This window comes from Podarcis filfolensis, assembly GCF_964270895.1.
Source record: "Podarcis filfolensis genome assembly, chromosome: 13".
Classification (NCBI taxonomy): Eukaryota; Metazoa; Chordata; class Lepidosauria; order Squamata; family Lacertidae; genus Podarcis; species Podarcis filfolensis.
In genome coordinates, this window is record NC_139615.1 from 15218915 (window position 1) to 15233883 (window position 14969).

Consider the following 14969-nt stretch of genomic DNA (forward strand, 5'->3'; position numbering starts at 1 on the left):
ATGAATATGTCTAATCTTTTAAAGCCACCCAAGTTTGTAGCCATTGCAAATCTTGTGGAAGTGAATTCCACAATTTAACTACATTGTGTGAAGAAGTAATTTTGAAAAATGTACCGTATTTTTTCGATATAACACGCCCCCATGTATAAGACGACCCCTATTTTTTGGGACCGCAACAAAAAATGGGGTGGGGCGGGGATTGCCCAAAGTTGTTGTTGAGCTTTTTGGGGGAGGAGCCGCCGCCGCCGCCAATCACTCTACAGTCTGCCCGCCAATGCAAATCGCACGCATTGCCACAGCCACCAATTGTCTGCACACTTGCTGCCAAAAGCACACCTGCACACTCGACGAAACCACAACCAATTGCACACACACCTTGCTGGTGCAGTAAATAGCCCACCCAATTTTCACAGCTGCAGCCAATCGTCAGCAGGCCTTGCCGCAGCAACCAATCACACACCCTATCACCATTGCTAATCTCCTGCTGGATGCTGCCACCAATCTTCTATCTGTGTATAAGATGACCCACAATTTTTGCCTATTATTTCTAAGGAAAAAATATCTTATACACGGAAAATATGGTATTTGCCCAAGGTGGGTCTCAAACCCATGACCTTGAGACTGACGCTGTGAACACACCATACATTTAAATAACACCTCCCTAAGATTCCTGGGAACTGTAGTTTGCACCTCAGAGAGCTACAATTCCCAGCACCCTTAACCAACTACAGTTCCCAGGATTCCGTGGGGAGGGACATACTTTAACATATTATGTGCAGGCAGTCTAAGAGTCTCATGCTCTACCAACTGAGCTAACTGGATGTGTAGCCCAACCACAATCTAACATTTATTTTATCGAAAGATAACTACTGGATTGTCTTCTAAGAAGCTTGAGGCGGTGTAGACGGAGCTATCCCATTTTTATCTTCACAGTTACCCTGTGAGGTAGTTTCCTGGCTGGGAGACAGTTGCCCAAGGCCACAAAGTGACCTTCATGTGTTGGGACAGCATTATCTTCCACTCCATCTCTCACAGCCTGGTTCACACTTGGTGTCAATGGCAGCAGGGACAGGAGGGCAGGGAGTATCCAATATGGTTAGTAGGGTAGGGCTGACTGGTATAAAATCAAGCCTTTTTATACCATAATATCTGCTGTTCTCAAAAGTCCTGAAATCATAAACTCATCACACCACATTCCACCTTTTTGGTTTATTAGGCGTGATGCGTCCTCAGAATGGAAGGGAGGACACTCGTAAAGAAACCAAAAAAAACCTGGTTGCTTTGGGGTGAACTCTGGCATAGGCGTTGCTGGCACCCCGGGACCAAGGGTGGTTTGGAGAGCAGAGAGCTGCTTGTCAGCAAGTTGCTGATTATGAAAACCAGGCCACAGCAAGCTTCTTATATCTTGCCCAAATCGTTGCTACCTGTCTTTGTTTCCTCATCAGATGAAACTCTGGCCTGGCAGGCGGAAGGATGATGCAAGAGATTGCCACCTCCAAGTTGCCGCACGCAAAACAACTCACTCAGCGGCCTCTCTGCCTCAGGGCTCTTGGATTGACTCACAACAACGAGAGGGGAGGGAGGCTTGGGATATTTGGGGGAAACCCTGGGCTCCTCAATTCCCTGTCAGCATTTCTTCCTGACTTCTCAGAGCCAGACATTCAGGTTCCTCCTTGACCTGCTTCCATGAGATCCTATGGTAGCCACCATCAGCTCAGCTGACAGCAAACTGGCATGTGGTTCCTGCTCTCCCAGGACTGCCTCCCACATTATAAAATCTGTGTCACTTTAGGGAAGAATTAGGGCCTGAATTTGCTTGTTTTCCTTTCCCTCCTCATGCCTTTTTCCTTTTGTATCAGAAGGTCGGCAGTTCAAATCAGCCCGACAGGGTGAGCTCTGTCCCAGCTCCTGCCAACCTAGCAGTTTGAAAGCACACCAGTGCACATAGATAAATAGGTACCGCTGCAACGGGAAGGCAAACGGCATTTCCGTGTGCTCTGGCACTCGTCATGGTCCTCCGTGCGCCAGAAGCAGTTTAGTCATGCTGGCCACATGACCCGGAACGCTATCTGCGAACAAACGCCAGCTCCCTCCGCCTGAAAGCAAGATGAGTGCCGCAACCCCATAGTCACCTTTGACTGGACTTAACTGTCACCTTTGACTGGACTTAACTGTCCAGGCGCCATTTACCTTTTTACCTATCCTGTCTACTGGATGGCAAGCCTATGTTGTATACTAATCTATACAACTAAAAATTGTAAAGTAAAATAAAATAAAATACTATTATATTGCCTATAAAACTTTGAGAATGGTGGTGGAGGTCACGAATGGACCAGCTAAATGAACCAATAAGGAAACCCTACTGAGAAGTTATATAATGTGACTCAAAATGTCCACCTTGTCCCAAATGCTTAAGGGGTCGGGTAACTTGTCTTTCATGCCCCAGGGTAAAAGAGCAGTGCTGCATTATCTGAAGTCCATTTCCACTCTCTGCTTTCACCATTACTGAGTAATGCCTTACTTCCCCTTTTCTGAGAAGAACCCCGGAGTCCTGGTGTGCCCATCCCATAACCCACAGAACTTTTGACCTCATGCACCAACCAAGAGCCAGTAATCCTGACACACAGCCCAGTTCTCTCCTTCCAAAGAATCTAGAAGTCTTGAACCCACCCACCCCTGAAAAACCAACCTGATCCTCTCTAATGCTTTGCCCAATGCAACTCAATCCTCTCTGGAGGACTCTGGGCCCCAACCCCATACCCGTCTAATCTCGATTTCTCCCCTTCTAGCCTGTAGTGGGACTAGAACTCCACTACCCTTGAGTATCCCTTCTCATCCTCACTTCCTCTATTGCCCCTACAAGGATTAATACCGGGTATTGTTTAGGGTGAGTAGTACGAAGTGGATCAAAGCTGGTCAGTCCACATACCCCGCCCTGCCCCAACCGGTTCTCTTGAAATTTGCAATGAGAAAGAGGTTTGTTGTAATGACAAAACCACATCCCCCAAACGTACCAAAGAGTGTGCTTCGATGGCTAAGTGCAAGTGCCCCTACAGCACTCCGGTCAAACGCTTGTCTGATCTTAACACAGAAATCAGTGCCAGATTTAGGGTGCTGTGGGTGGTTCCTCCGCACAGGGTGCTGAGCCGAGGGGGTGCAAAGTCACTGCCGCCGCCACCAGCATCCCTGAAAGATGCGTAAAAAAGCAACTGTACCAAAAGGAATTATTGTGAAAATTATATTGGGGGAGGGGGTACGATTTATGTCCTGGCTCAGGCGCACCATATTACCAAAGTTTTCCCCTGAGGGAAATAGTTGCTTTGGAGAGACAGGACTCCTGGTTACCCTCCCCAACAGAGAACTGGGCCTGGGTGTCTGATGGGGTGGAGGAGGAATCAGTAGGAGGAGGCTATGTGCCCCTTGTCTCCCCTTCTAGCCTGGCTGGTTTCTTCTGTCTGAACAGCTGCATCACAGGCAGAAATTATACAGAAACATCTGCATCCGATGCTAGTCCTCCCCAGAGCAGACCCACTGAAGTTAATAAGCATGACTAATTTAGGCCCATTAATTTCAGTGGGTCTACTCTAAGTAGAACCTAATTGCATATTTTTTTCCTCTGCTGTTCAGCTGAAAAAGCTCCCAGAGGGCAGCTTACAGAACAATCATTATTTTCCGAAAGGCTGTTCTTTACCACAAGCTTACGATATTTTCAAAAATGACAGAAAAGGGAAAGGGAATGGGGAGCAGAGAGGAAGAAACGAAATGTCAGGTGCCATCAGTTCCTTCTTTTAAAAAACACATGGCTTGAATTAAAATAGTTCAGATAACCGTTAAAGGCATCCCCAAACTCGGCCCTTCAGATGTTTTGGGACTACAATTCCCATCATCCCTGACCACTGGTCCTGTTAGCTAGGGATGATGGGAGTTGTAGTCCCAAAACATCTGAAGGGCTGAGTTTGGGGATGGCTGAGATAACCTGATGGAATGGCTGAGGTGAAGGGAAAGAGCAATCAGAGCATCTGGTCTGTCAGCAGAGCTGATGGAGAAGCCCTGCTTCTCTTCTCCCCTCTCCTTTTCCTCTGCAACCTGCCAATGTCTTTGACTGTAGAGATAAAGTTGGCAGGAGATGCAGTGATGGAGGAAAGCTTCACCTGCTGAATTTCTGCCTGCCTGACGACTGTTACAAAAACCATAGCCCTGCTGATGGGAATCTTAGCTTTGTGGGAGTGTTTGGGTAGAGGAAAAACTGATGCAATCCAGACGTTTTGAACTACAACTCGCATCAGCCCTCAACATGCCAAAATACATCTGTTGAATTGGAAAGCCTCCGCCTATCCCTGCACCTTAGGCCTCATTCCCCTTAGAATCATAGAACTGTAGAGTTGGAAGGGACTCCTGAGGGTCATCTAGTCTAACCCCCTGAAGTGCAGGAATCTTTTTGCCCAATGAGGGGCTCAAACCCACAACCTTGAGATGAAGTGCCCTACTTGGCTTCAAAAGTTCTTTGGCAGGTGAAAAAGGATCTAGCCTGTAAACTCAAGTGGCTAAGGGAATTTCCACTTGCTTTGTCATGCAGAAAGGGCGCAGGAACTTTTACTAGAGGAAAAAGTTGGCAACCCTCCCTGCTGGTGGGAAGAAACCGGTACTTCTGGGTTGCTTGAGAAAGAGAACACTTGGGATCAGGAGGGAAAGGTGGCGAGATTTTGTTGTCCGGGGAGTCCTTAATCCCCTGAAAGGCAAGTATGGATCTGCACAGGGGTTAGGGCCTTACTTTGCAGAAGGGAGTGGAATCTAGTGGTTAGATCAGCCCCTGGGTTCTGCAGCACGGGGGGGGGGGGCAGGAAGGGGTTGCTTTTGGGAAATGGGGACGTGAGCTTCCTCATGTTGAAAGTTGGCTCCTACCTCGAGTCATTTCCTAATTGTGTAATTGACTTGCTCACAGCCTTTATGTATGAAATCATTGCCCTCCCCAGGAATAGGTGCCGGGGAGTAAGCCTACATGGATTTGCCTGAGGCCTGCCCCTTTTCCTGCACTGTCCCTGACTGACTGCCTGCCTCCTGCCTGCTCCTTTTTATCTTCTCTTTTCTCCTTCCTGGTAATCTACCCTCCCCTTCTCTGTAATTCCACCCGCCCCAGAAGCAGACGGGGCGGTGACCTTAATGCACAGATATATATATCCACCTAAAAGGAGCCAAGATGCTTTTCCACCATCATCTGTGTCACCTTGCCCAGGAGGCGGACGGAGAGAGGAGCACACTTGACAGGTGAGTTTACCTGGGGCTGGCTGGAGAAATAATGGGGACCGGACCCCCAGATTTGGAAGGAAACCATTTTGCAGAAACTAACTTTACATGCGCTCAGGGGTACAGTTGTGGTGTTTACTAACGATATAAGTGCTCTGGTGAATCATTTTTGTTCTGTTTTCAAAAGCGGCTGGTCAGATGCCTCTGGAAAGCAGGGCAGGAAGATGACAGCCCTTTCCCTGTTATTCATTCCCATCAATTGATGTTCCGAGATACACTGCTTCTGTTAATGGAAGAGCCATTCAGCTATCATAGCTAGCAATATATATATTCTAATCTCTTTTTTAACCCATCGGCACTGGTGACCCTCACCACTTCTTGTGACAGTCACATCCAGGAGGCAATTATCTGCACTTTCCAGAATCAGTTGAAGACATTTTTTTGTTCCCTGTCCGCTTGTTAGGGTTTTAGTCTTGTTTTTGTGTTTAACTGTTTTTAATTGTCTTATATGTAAACTGCCTTGAGACCGTGGTTTGGAAGGCGATTAGTAAATTAATGATGGTGATAATAAGAAGGAATTATTATTATTTTTTCATGTCCTACAGTTTAACCCTGTCATTTTTAGAAAGGTAAACCATTTTATGAGATGTGTCTGTGTGTATGGTATTACACTTCTGTGAATGAATAGGCATTACTGTGGCTTGTGGTTTGGTATGTGGGAACGTCTGTGGCTGGTTGGTAGAGCTTCCCCCTTGCATGTAGAAGATCTTGGTTTCAGCGCCCAGCATCTGTAGGCAGGGCTGGAACAGATTCCTGTCCAGACCATGGAGAGCCGCTGCCAGTCAACGCAGATTAATGGTCCCCAATTACCTAAGTATTGCGGACCCCCTGTTTTCCAAAAGCCAAGACATGCCCCCACCTACTTTTGAAAATTTAAATAACCCTATGGTAGTTTTTGTCATGTGAATAGTGCCACGGATCCCCTGGGAAGGTTACATGGACCCCTCGGGTCTATGGACCACCAATTGGGATCCACTGGCATAGACAGTACAGAGCCAGATGGAGCCCTGTAGCTTCCTATGTGCAAATCATCACAAGTGTGCCTCTCCCATGCACATGTATCCTGTACGCACCGAAAGATTTGCACACAACCAACTACACGAGATGATCTGCCTACAACTTTCATGCATTTCCCTATTCCAGCGCGTTGGGAAAGTTGGAACTTTTCAAGCAGTCCTTAGGACACTGCTTTGAACTCGTTTCCCGCAATGCTACCTCAAAGCCACAGATGGATCCAAAGGAGAACGGCTTTTATGCCACCTGTAGACCAATTTCAAAGAGACAGAATGTTACTGATAGCCGTCCCAAGCCCACGCAAGAGACTCCCTTGACCTTCAATCCAAGACTTGCTAAAGTTTTCATCTGCTCCGCAAACCTTGCAAGACTCGTTTATCTGGGCTTCTGGTAGCCACATTAAACCTCTGGCTGTGAGGTTTTGAGCATGTTTTCTCTTGTTTAGTTTGAAGACGCTCGTTGCTCGTTAATGCTCTGCCGCCACCCCATTAATCCACATTTATGTGGTAACTCCACCTACCCTGTGGGAGTCCGTATCAAATCAAACTGTTATTCCAAAAGAAAACAAGTTTCTAGACCTTGTGGCTGCCTGGGGAAATCATAACGTTTGCCACCTGTAGAGAGCAGAGCAGCTACAAGTATAACGTTGGTTTTTGCATGTGTTGCCAGGTAAGCTCCCTCACCTTTCCCACCTAACGGACATTGGTAAATTCCGTATGCTGCTATTGACACAGACTCTTGTTCAAGAATTGACTCATTTGTTCAAGAATGGCATTGTTTACTCATCTCTTCTCCTACACTTTTTCTCCAGCATACTATGGCTTCTGTTTGGGTACCAGCGACCTTCACTGCGGTGGTCCTTTTGCTTTCTGGGGGATGCTATGCCAGTTCTTCAGGTAACGCCACTCTGACCTCACCCGTATCCTTAGTGTCTCCATTTTGCTCTGGGAAGGGCTTTAAAGGATAATTCTTGGGGGTGAAATTAGATCTTCCTCTTTGCATGGATTCGGTCCCATAAACTTATGCCACCTCTGTTTCTTTTCCTGACAGGTTCCTGGTGCTACGACAGCCTAATATGTGGTAAGAAAAATAGCAGCCTTAACTTCTCTTTAGCCACAGATTCCAAGCAAGGCATACTTTTGAGCTAAGTCCATCACACCAAACTCAACCTTTATTTCCAGGGCTTTGTTCTGTAATGGACTAAAAATGCCTCTGAATATGCGCAAAGTTTGTTTTACTCTCTACCTCCTTGTACAGATCCAGGGCTAAGTGGGAGGGCTACCTAACAGAGGATATCGTTTTCGGGAAGTTTAGAATCCTCCTCCTGCTGCTGCTTCTCCGTTTTATTTATTTAATTCAGTTCCCCATCTCTAATTACCATGCTGTTTGTTTTTGGCTCTTCCTTTTCTTGGCCAGGACCTGACACGTGGTCATCCCAAGGTCATTGCAATGGCAAGAGGCAATCTCCCATCGATATTGTCACCAGCAGTGTCAGGCATAACCCCAAACTGGGTGCAGTGACTCTCACCGGCTACAACGACACCAAAAAACTGCTGGAAATGAAGAACACCGGGAAAACAGGTGAGTGTGCAAGCATTTCGTTTTTAAAACACTATGCGTCTAGTCCTTAAGGTAGCAGGAAAGTATGGGAGGGGACACAAAACTGCAGGACGGGGAAGCTGCCAAACTCCATCCCTTCCTGTTTGTGCCATTCATAGTAAAAAGCTGGATTTCCCCAACTTTACAGTGATGGCAGCATGGAGGAGCCCGGAAGAGTGTGGGAGAATCTCTCAACCTTTTCCCCCAGCGTGGGACAGGTTTGGAAAGGCAGCCTGTTCTTTTCTGAAGGGGAGCGTCATTTATTTCCCTTCAGTTTAACAGGCTGAAATCAAGAGATTTCATCTGCATTCTGCCCACATTCTGCCAGGGCCCCGTGACAGCATGTTCAGTCCTCTTCCCTCCAGTTTTTTTGTTTCATTTTTGTTTTTTGGTGATATTCTGCCCCCTTTCAGGTGGGTCAGAACAGCTTGGTGCTTCTCTCCTTTAGCTGGTGGGTGGACCCTTTTTTATTTTTATTTTAATCCAAACCAACGAGCACCGACCACCTGAGCTGGCTATTAGAGAGACCGGTACTTTTCAAACTCAGAATCACCTGCCCTCAGGGCAGTCCACCTGTTCTCTGTGTGTGTTGTTGTGACGTGGGGTTTGTGATTCCAGCTCTCTTGACATAATACGCTGGAGACAGTTCTGTAGTAACACTTCTTTATTAAAGCAAACAAGACTGAGAACTGAGGAGGGGAGAGCTACATTTATAGGGACAGGGAACTAGCTAGAAATGATACATTTTGGAGGGAACAATATCAGGCAATCACAGTCCTGCCTTTTGGAGGAAACCAATAAGACAGAGGATCCAAATACAGCAACTTAAATGAACCAATAGTAGCTGTACCCTCTGGAACCAAAAGGCAGTTACTTTACCCTAATGCAAATACAGACAACAATAATACAGATATAAAATCCTTTGACTCAATACACAACATGTGTCACTTTCTGATTGGAAGGAGACGATCCCACCCTCCACCCTGACAATGCTTCACACATGTTTCATAGCAGAGCAGGCAGTTCTGCATCTCTCTGATGGGGATGTTTGAATGGCCCAATCATCAATGGGAAATGCTCCATCGAGGACCTTGTATTTTGTTCTTTGTTATTGGCCTGCTGTATGTGCTTTGGCAGGATCCAGGCTTCGCCAGCCTGCTGCCTTCCAGCTATTTTGCACGTCAAGTCCCTTCATCCCCTGCTAGCACAGGAATTGATCATAAACATATGGAGCGTGCCTGGTTGGCAATAGCCGGAAGAGGGTGCAAGAGAAGGGAGGGGGGGTGAGTGCCTCCTTCTAGACACGCAGCACTGCACCCCACATTACTGAACCCCTGTGGCTACCTGAAGAGAAGGCACCTTTTACATACGGTACTTTAATTTCCAGTTTGATGATTTAATTAAAATTTAGTAAGGCAGCAATCCTAAGCATTGTCAGGCTTCCTGGCAAAACTTAGCACCCTCAAAAATCAACACAGATAAGTCACAAATCATTATTATGTTCAACTGAAATCCAAAATCTGCTTACTCTGTAAAAATCAATAGGATATACTTGAGAGGAGGTGCAGTTAGGTTGGGACAGTCAGTGTGTGATGTACGCTGATGTTTCTCTTTCAGGATAAAACTCGGCCCCCTCCACCCTAAAAATGCACTTCTGTGGCTATGTGCACACTGTACCTTCAAAGCACATGCAGAGCACATGTAAATTTTCCTTCCTCTCAAAAGAACCCTGGGAACTGTCGTTGACCCTGATCTCGCTTTCCTGATCGTACGAACCAAAGTGTGACCAACCCAGCCCAATCCTGCGCATTATTGATTGCAAATGACACCATTTTCGCGGCTACAAAAGCAGTATGAGAAGCTTTTTGGTGGAGAATTCCAACACTCTTGATGCACTAATAGAAATTGGTCTGGTTTCTCCTTTTGCCTGCAGTTGACATAGAACTGGGCGAAGGTCTCCAGCTAAGTGGCCCTGGGCTTCCAGCTACATACACAGCCAAGGCCTTTCACCTCCACTGGGGAGATGGAGTCCATAAACCCGGATCAGAGCACTACATAAACGGCGAACGGTACTCTATGGAGGTGAGGATATCTTTTCTTATCTGGATTCTGGGATTGATAGCATGTTAATGTCAGCTGCCATATGTTTTATTATATTTATTTTTCTTTCCTTTTGCTTTATTAGCAAATTTTTTTTTGTTATAATAATTGTTTCCTTAAGCATGTGCACATACATTTCTTTTACCTCTGCATAACAGCAGCATAAACTCCATCTATACTGTGTTTATCAGTGTATGCAAAGCTTTCAAGTCAGAGGGCTTTTTAGAAATTATGAATGACCAGGTCTAAGGGGAGTAGACACAAGGATGGATTTCCAATATGCACCAAGCTTTTGTGTACTGCAGTCTATCTCTTTGCTTGTCTAGGTTTCTCCACAAAGAGCAGCCAAGTGAGTCAGCAGGGATATGTCCCAAACTGATCTATTTTCTTTTCTCCCCTCAGTTACACATCGTGCACACCAAAAACAACACGAGTCTATCGGAAGCCTTGAAGGACCCACAGGGCATTGCTGTGCTAGCATTCTTTGTCCAGGTGAGGGATTGGGGAGGTCAAGGTTTGTGCACATCTATGCTACCAGTTGGGATATCGATTTTAAAGCATTTTGGTTGCTTTGGCTTTTCCCAAACGATTCTGGGAACTGTGGCAAGAGTTTTTCTCTTGGCCTGTCGCTTGCCGTGTCACATTAAACCAGGGGTCAGCAAACTTTTTCAGCAGGGGGCCAGTCCACTATCCCTCATGTAACTCATGTAAAAACACGCTGATTCCCGAACCACCCACAGGCCAGATTTAGAAGGCAATTGGGCTGGATCCAGCCCCTGGGCCTTAGTTTGCCTACCCATGCATTAAACCATCATTTAATTTGACCAATGGTTTAATGTGATGTGCAAACCAGGCCACTGACTGAACTGCTTTGCCTCAAGTTCACTGGGAAGGGGGCACGGCTGTTGAAAACACCGCTTGGCTATTCCATGGTGGAAATGGGAGAAATGGAAGAAGCAAATGTTGTTGACAAGCAGTCGATTGTTCTGCGTGATAAATGGGCAGTGTTGCTTCTGAAGAAGCACTTCTTTCAAGGAGATAATCACATTTTCCCAGCACTCAAATGATCATCTTTTCTCACTGGAACAAAGTCCCAAAGAGTATGCGCCTGTTGGACAATGCCAACGACATCATGAGCGATGAGCACCACAATTCCTGCCTCCCTCTGCCTCTGCCTCTTGAGGTAGCCCTGGGAAGGGGAGGAAGACGTTAAAACAGGACATGCTGAGCCCTAGGATTCCTAGGTGCCTTCATCACACTTTATTTCTCGGTCTGATTTTACACTATATGATGTTTCCTCTTTACTGCAGGGCTATGAGAAGGCACAGGGGAAGACAGCTGAAGCATGGGAATCGTTTAAAAAGAAGCTGAAGGAAGTTGAGGAAAAGGGTAAGTCCATCTGTGAGTGGAAAGCCAAGGAAAACATCTGGTTCTTCTCTCATCTCAGAGAATCCATCATGGCTACCACAATGAATTGGAACAAAAAAATAACCAATTTGAGTGGTGGGGAGGTGTGATTCTTTCAGTTGCCTCCCTGATAAATCCTGGGAAAAGTGGTTTCATAAGAGCCCCTTGGAATTCTTCAGAACCTTACATAGAACTGCAGCATTCAAGAGTCCCTTGTTGGGGAACCACTATTATTATTTATGAAATGTGTATTATATCCCATGTTCCTTCTAAGGAACTCAAGGCCCCCCAAAAAACATTTTATCCTCACAACAACCCTGTGTTGTAGGTTAGGATGCGAATTAAGTGTGGAGCATAGATTCAAGCAACTTGCCTCCCCCTGTACAGGTGAAGAGACAAAATTCGATGGCAGCTTCTCTCTGCAGGACTTGCTGGGCCGCCCAGAGCTTGACCGCTATTACCGCTACCCTGGGTCCCTCACCACCCCCGGGTGTGATGAGGTTGTGCTGTGGACCATCTTTGCCGACCCCATTCTGGTGTCGGAAGACGTGGTGAGTGCTGCCATCTTGTGTGTGTCTGTGTGTAGGCAGAATGCTGAGGCACAGAAGTCCTTAGAGAGGTAGGAGGAGCTGTTGTCTAAAACATCTGAGGTATACTAGGTTGGGAAAGGCCAACAGCACAGGTATGTTATACTCTGGGATACATGAGGGAAATTTGGGAGATTGGCTTCTCCTCTCTGGGCTCCCCTTGCAATTAGGATCAAGAGACTTGTCTTGGTGTTTGAAGTAAAAAAAAAAAAAAGGCTATTACCTACTAGAAATTGGGCTTTTGGGTGGTGGCCTATAGTTTAATAATTCCTTCTCCCACAGCCACCACACCAGGAAGGTAGGAACAAATACTGAATTAGACGTGTTGGTACATCTAACTCAGGGTTTCCCCAACTTGGGTTTCCAGCTGTTTTTGGACCACAGCTCCCATCACACTCAGCTAACAGGATCAGTGGTCAGGGATGATGGGAACTGTAGTCCAAAAAAACAGCTGGAGACCCAAGTTGGGGAATTGGTTGCCCTGCATTTCAGACAGGGGACATCCTTGGAGATACCAGGGATTGAACCTTCAAAGCAAGAGCCCTGTCCCTCTAGCGTTTCAGACGGGAGACACTGCTAGCCCTATCTGGGAGTTAAAAGACGAGGCCTGGAGGAATGAGAAATGGAAGTTTAGATTTCTCAGGCAGCTGGCTTCTACAGTCAACCCCAAACCCTGACCCTATTTTTTCTGTACAAGATGCAGATGTGATGAGCTGGGGGGTGAGCGTTAGATGGGTCAGAGACCTTGAGGATATACAGGGGATGGCCAAATAGCAGGTAGATGAGTGGTGAAGGCACTACTGGGAGGGCAGGAGAGGCTTTGAAAGCAGAGGTGGCCTTGAGAAAGAAGCACCTTGATGACCAGAGAGAACAGAGCCATTTTCCAGCTGTACACTATTACATCCTGTTCCTTATTTGCCTTCTTACGTTATCCTTTTATGTCAAAAGCGGTGTCACGGGGCTGAACAGAACTGGCCTCCCCCAATTCTGTGTGCTGTTTGTGGGTCGTTGAACTGGAGAGTGAGGGGGCAGTTTGCTGAATGTTCTTCAGGGGAGAACCGAAATTCTCCAGCAATTCAAGAGCAGCTGAGAAACCTCAGTTCAACTCCACGCTGTCGTAACTCGTGCTGTAGAGTTGCCACATCCTGGTTTTCACCAGGTAGATCCCACTGCCATGTGCGCCTTCCTGACGCCTTCCTTCTCCCTTGCAATAGGTGCATGCTTTTCCGAATGAGCTTCATTCAACGGACTCCTCCACCGGGCCCCATATTGAGAACAACTACCGCCCTCTGCAGAACATTGGGGACCGGAAAGTGGAATCGTCTGCCGCTTTGAAGCACAAATCCGCTGCCTCGATAGCCTCTCCGCCAGTAGGGCTCCTCCTCTTCATTTCTGTGGCTACTCTTGCATCCTTCTTACCTGCATAAAGGCTGGAGGTGGGTGGGTGGATGTAGGAACCACATGGAGGAAGAGTCAACATGATCTCCAGAGAGGCCAAAGCTAGGCCACAACTCTTTCTGTCCCCCTCAGAAACTCCAGTTAACCTCCATCTACCTCTCAACCAGCTCATCCAGTACCAGAAGCACTGGCAAAGGACACTAAAAAGGCAGGAGGTGCACATTTCAGTGAGGAGAGGAGCACAGAGAAGGAGATCAACAGGAGCTAGGATGCCCAGTGCTGGGGAAGGAGTGTGGTTCAGTCCACTACAGCTAGAGCTGAAACTTTCCATTCAAAAGAGCTCGTTGTTGACATTTCCCAATCTTATATTGTGGCTTTGTTTCTCGGTGATATTTGAGTTTCCAGATCAACGTTTGGGCTTAAGTGGAATAGAACTATCATCAACGTTTGAGCAATGACGCACATTTTGATACACTGCATACCAAAACCTCAGATGTCGACAAAAGCAATGGGGGTGGGGGGTGGGGGGGAATCACTTGAAATATATAGATTTCTTTGTGGAGTTTGAGGTTCAGGTCTGTATAGGCTAAAACTTCCAATGATTAAAAAATCAACATTAATTTCAGCTCTCGTTTTAGCAGGAATTGGCAGAAGCTCTGCTTGTTCCCACAAACGTGACTTTGGATGGCACATTCACACGCGTCTCCAGCACTGCAGAGAATACCCATAGTCCCTAGTGGCAACCTCTCAAAGGCAACACCTCTCCAGTGAAGCGTGTTCACACGTTCAGCTGCCACTGAGGCACCAAGCGATGTGCGTGCATATGTGACCCAACTCATTCCAACAACTGGGACCAGAGGTTTACATTAGCTGAGAAACTGAGGCAAACAGCCACCCTTTAACTACCTTCCTTGCTCTCTTGAAAGTTTGTTTGTTTGTTGTTGTTATATGACCAGTGCTTTTTCCAGGGGGGTACTCAAGGGTACACAGTACCACTACCTCTTTTTGTTGTGATTAAAAAGTGTGGCACTCAAGTGTACTGTAACAACTTCGTGGTGCGTACTGGCACCTCTCTGTCTTTCTCTCTCTTAAAAAGTGTGACACACACTGTAACAACTTCATGGTGAGTACCGGCACTTATTTTTCTAGGGAAAAAAGCACTGTGTACGACCAATCTCCAATGGTGGAAAATCACTTATTTTATTTTTTTTAAAAAAAAACCCACAAAAATTTTAAAGTGGAAACTTTCACGAATGGAAAATGCATGGAATGCTACTTACTGATCATTCCTTGGGAGCTTCTATTGTGAAAATAGTTTTGAGAACTAATGAATAAGCTGTGACTTAAAAGACAAATGTGTGTGGAAATTAAATTAAGCGGATTGTGTGCTGCAGTGTGTGTGGTTTCACTGACATGAATAGAGGCAAGCGATGCTAATTATTCCTTACTTTATAACTGTCTTGCTGTTGCTAATGGGGTCTCTCTATCTCCTGCCTGCCTAGCTCTAGGGGGGGGGCACTGAGGTTGCAGCATTCTGAGAGAGGTGGTCCAGGTGAGTGC

General features: G+C 46.5%; 1 protein-coding gene across 3 annotated transcripts; it reads left to right on the forward strand.

Annotated features, from left to right (window-relative positions):
- The first annotated feature begins 4649 nt into the window (after nt 1-4649).
- On the forward strand, nt 4650-14802 carry LOC310748434 (carbonic anhydrase 4-like). 3 transcript variants are annotated; one of them, XM_083584233.1, is made up of 11 exons: nt 4650-4736; nt 4974-5265; nt 7130-7214; nt 7369-7398; nt 7735-7899; nt 9851-9999; nt 10420-10509; nt 11328-11406; nt 11812-11975; nt 13226-13381; nt 14048-14802. In XM_083584233.1, exons 3-11 carry the CDS (start codon nt 7136-7138, stop codon nt 14144-14146), a joined length of 1011 nt encoding a protein of 336 aa, XP_083440359.1. In that variant the 5' UTR covers nt 4650-4736; nt 4974-5265; nt 7130-7135; the 3' UTR covers nt 14147-14802. The 3 variants fall into 3 exon arrangements, with proteins under 3 accessions (XP_083440359.1, XP_083440358.1, XP_083440360.1); XM_083584232.1 differs by lacking the exon at nt 4650-4736 and having other exon boundaries at nt 4794-5265; XM_083584234.1 differs by lacking the exon at nt 4650-4736 and having other exon boundaries at nt 4795-5265; nt 14051-14802.
- The last annotated feature ends 167 nt before the right edge of the window (nt 14803-14969 follow it).

Coding starts and splice junctions, on each gene's coding strand:
- LOC310748434 (XM_083584233.1), top strand. CDS start 7,136: ATGGCTTCTGTTTGGGTACCAGCGACCTTCACTGCGGTGGTCCTTTTG. Junction 10,510..11,327: donor TGCTAGCATTCTTTGTCCAG/GTGAGGGATTGG, acceptor TCTTTACTGCAG/GGCTATGAGAAGGCACAGGG. Junction 11,407..11,811: donor GAAGGAAGTTGAGGAAAAGG/GTAAGTCCATCT, acceptor CCCCCTGTACAG/GTGAAGAGACAAAATTCGAT.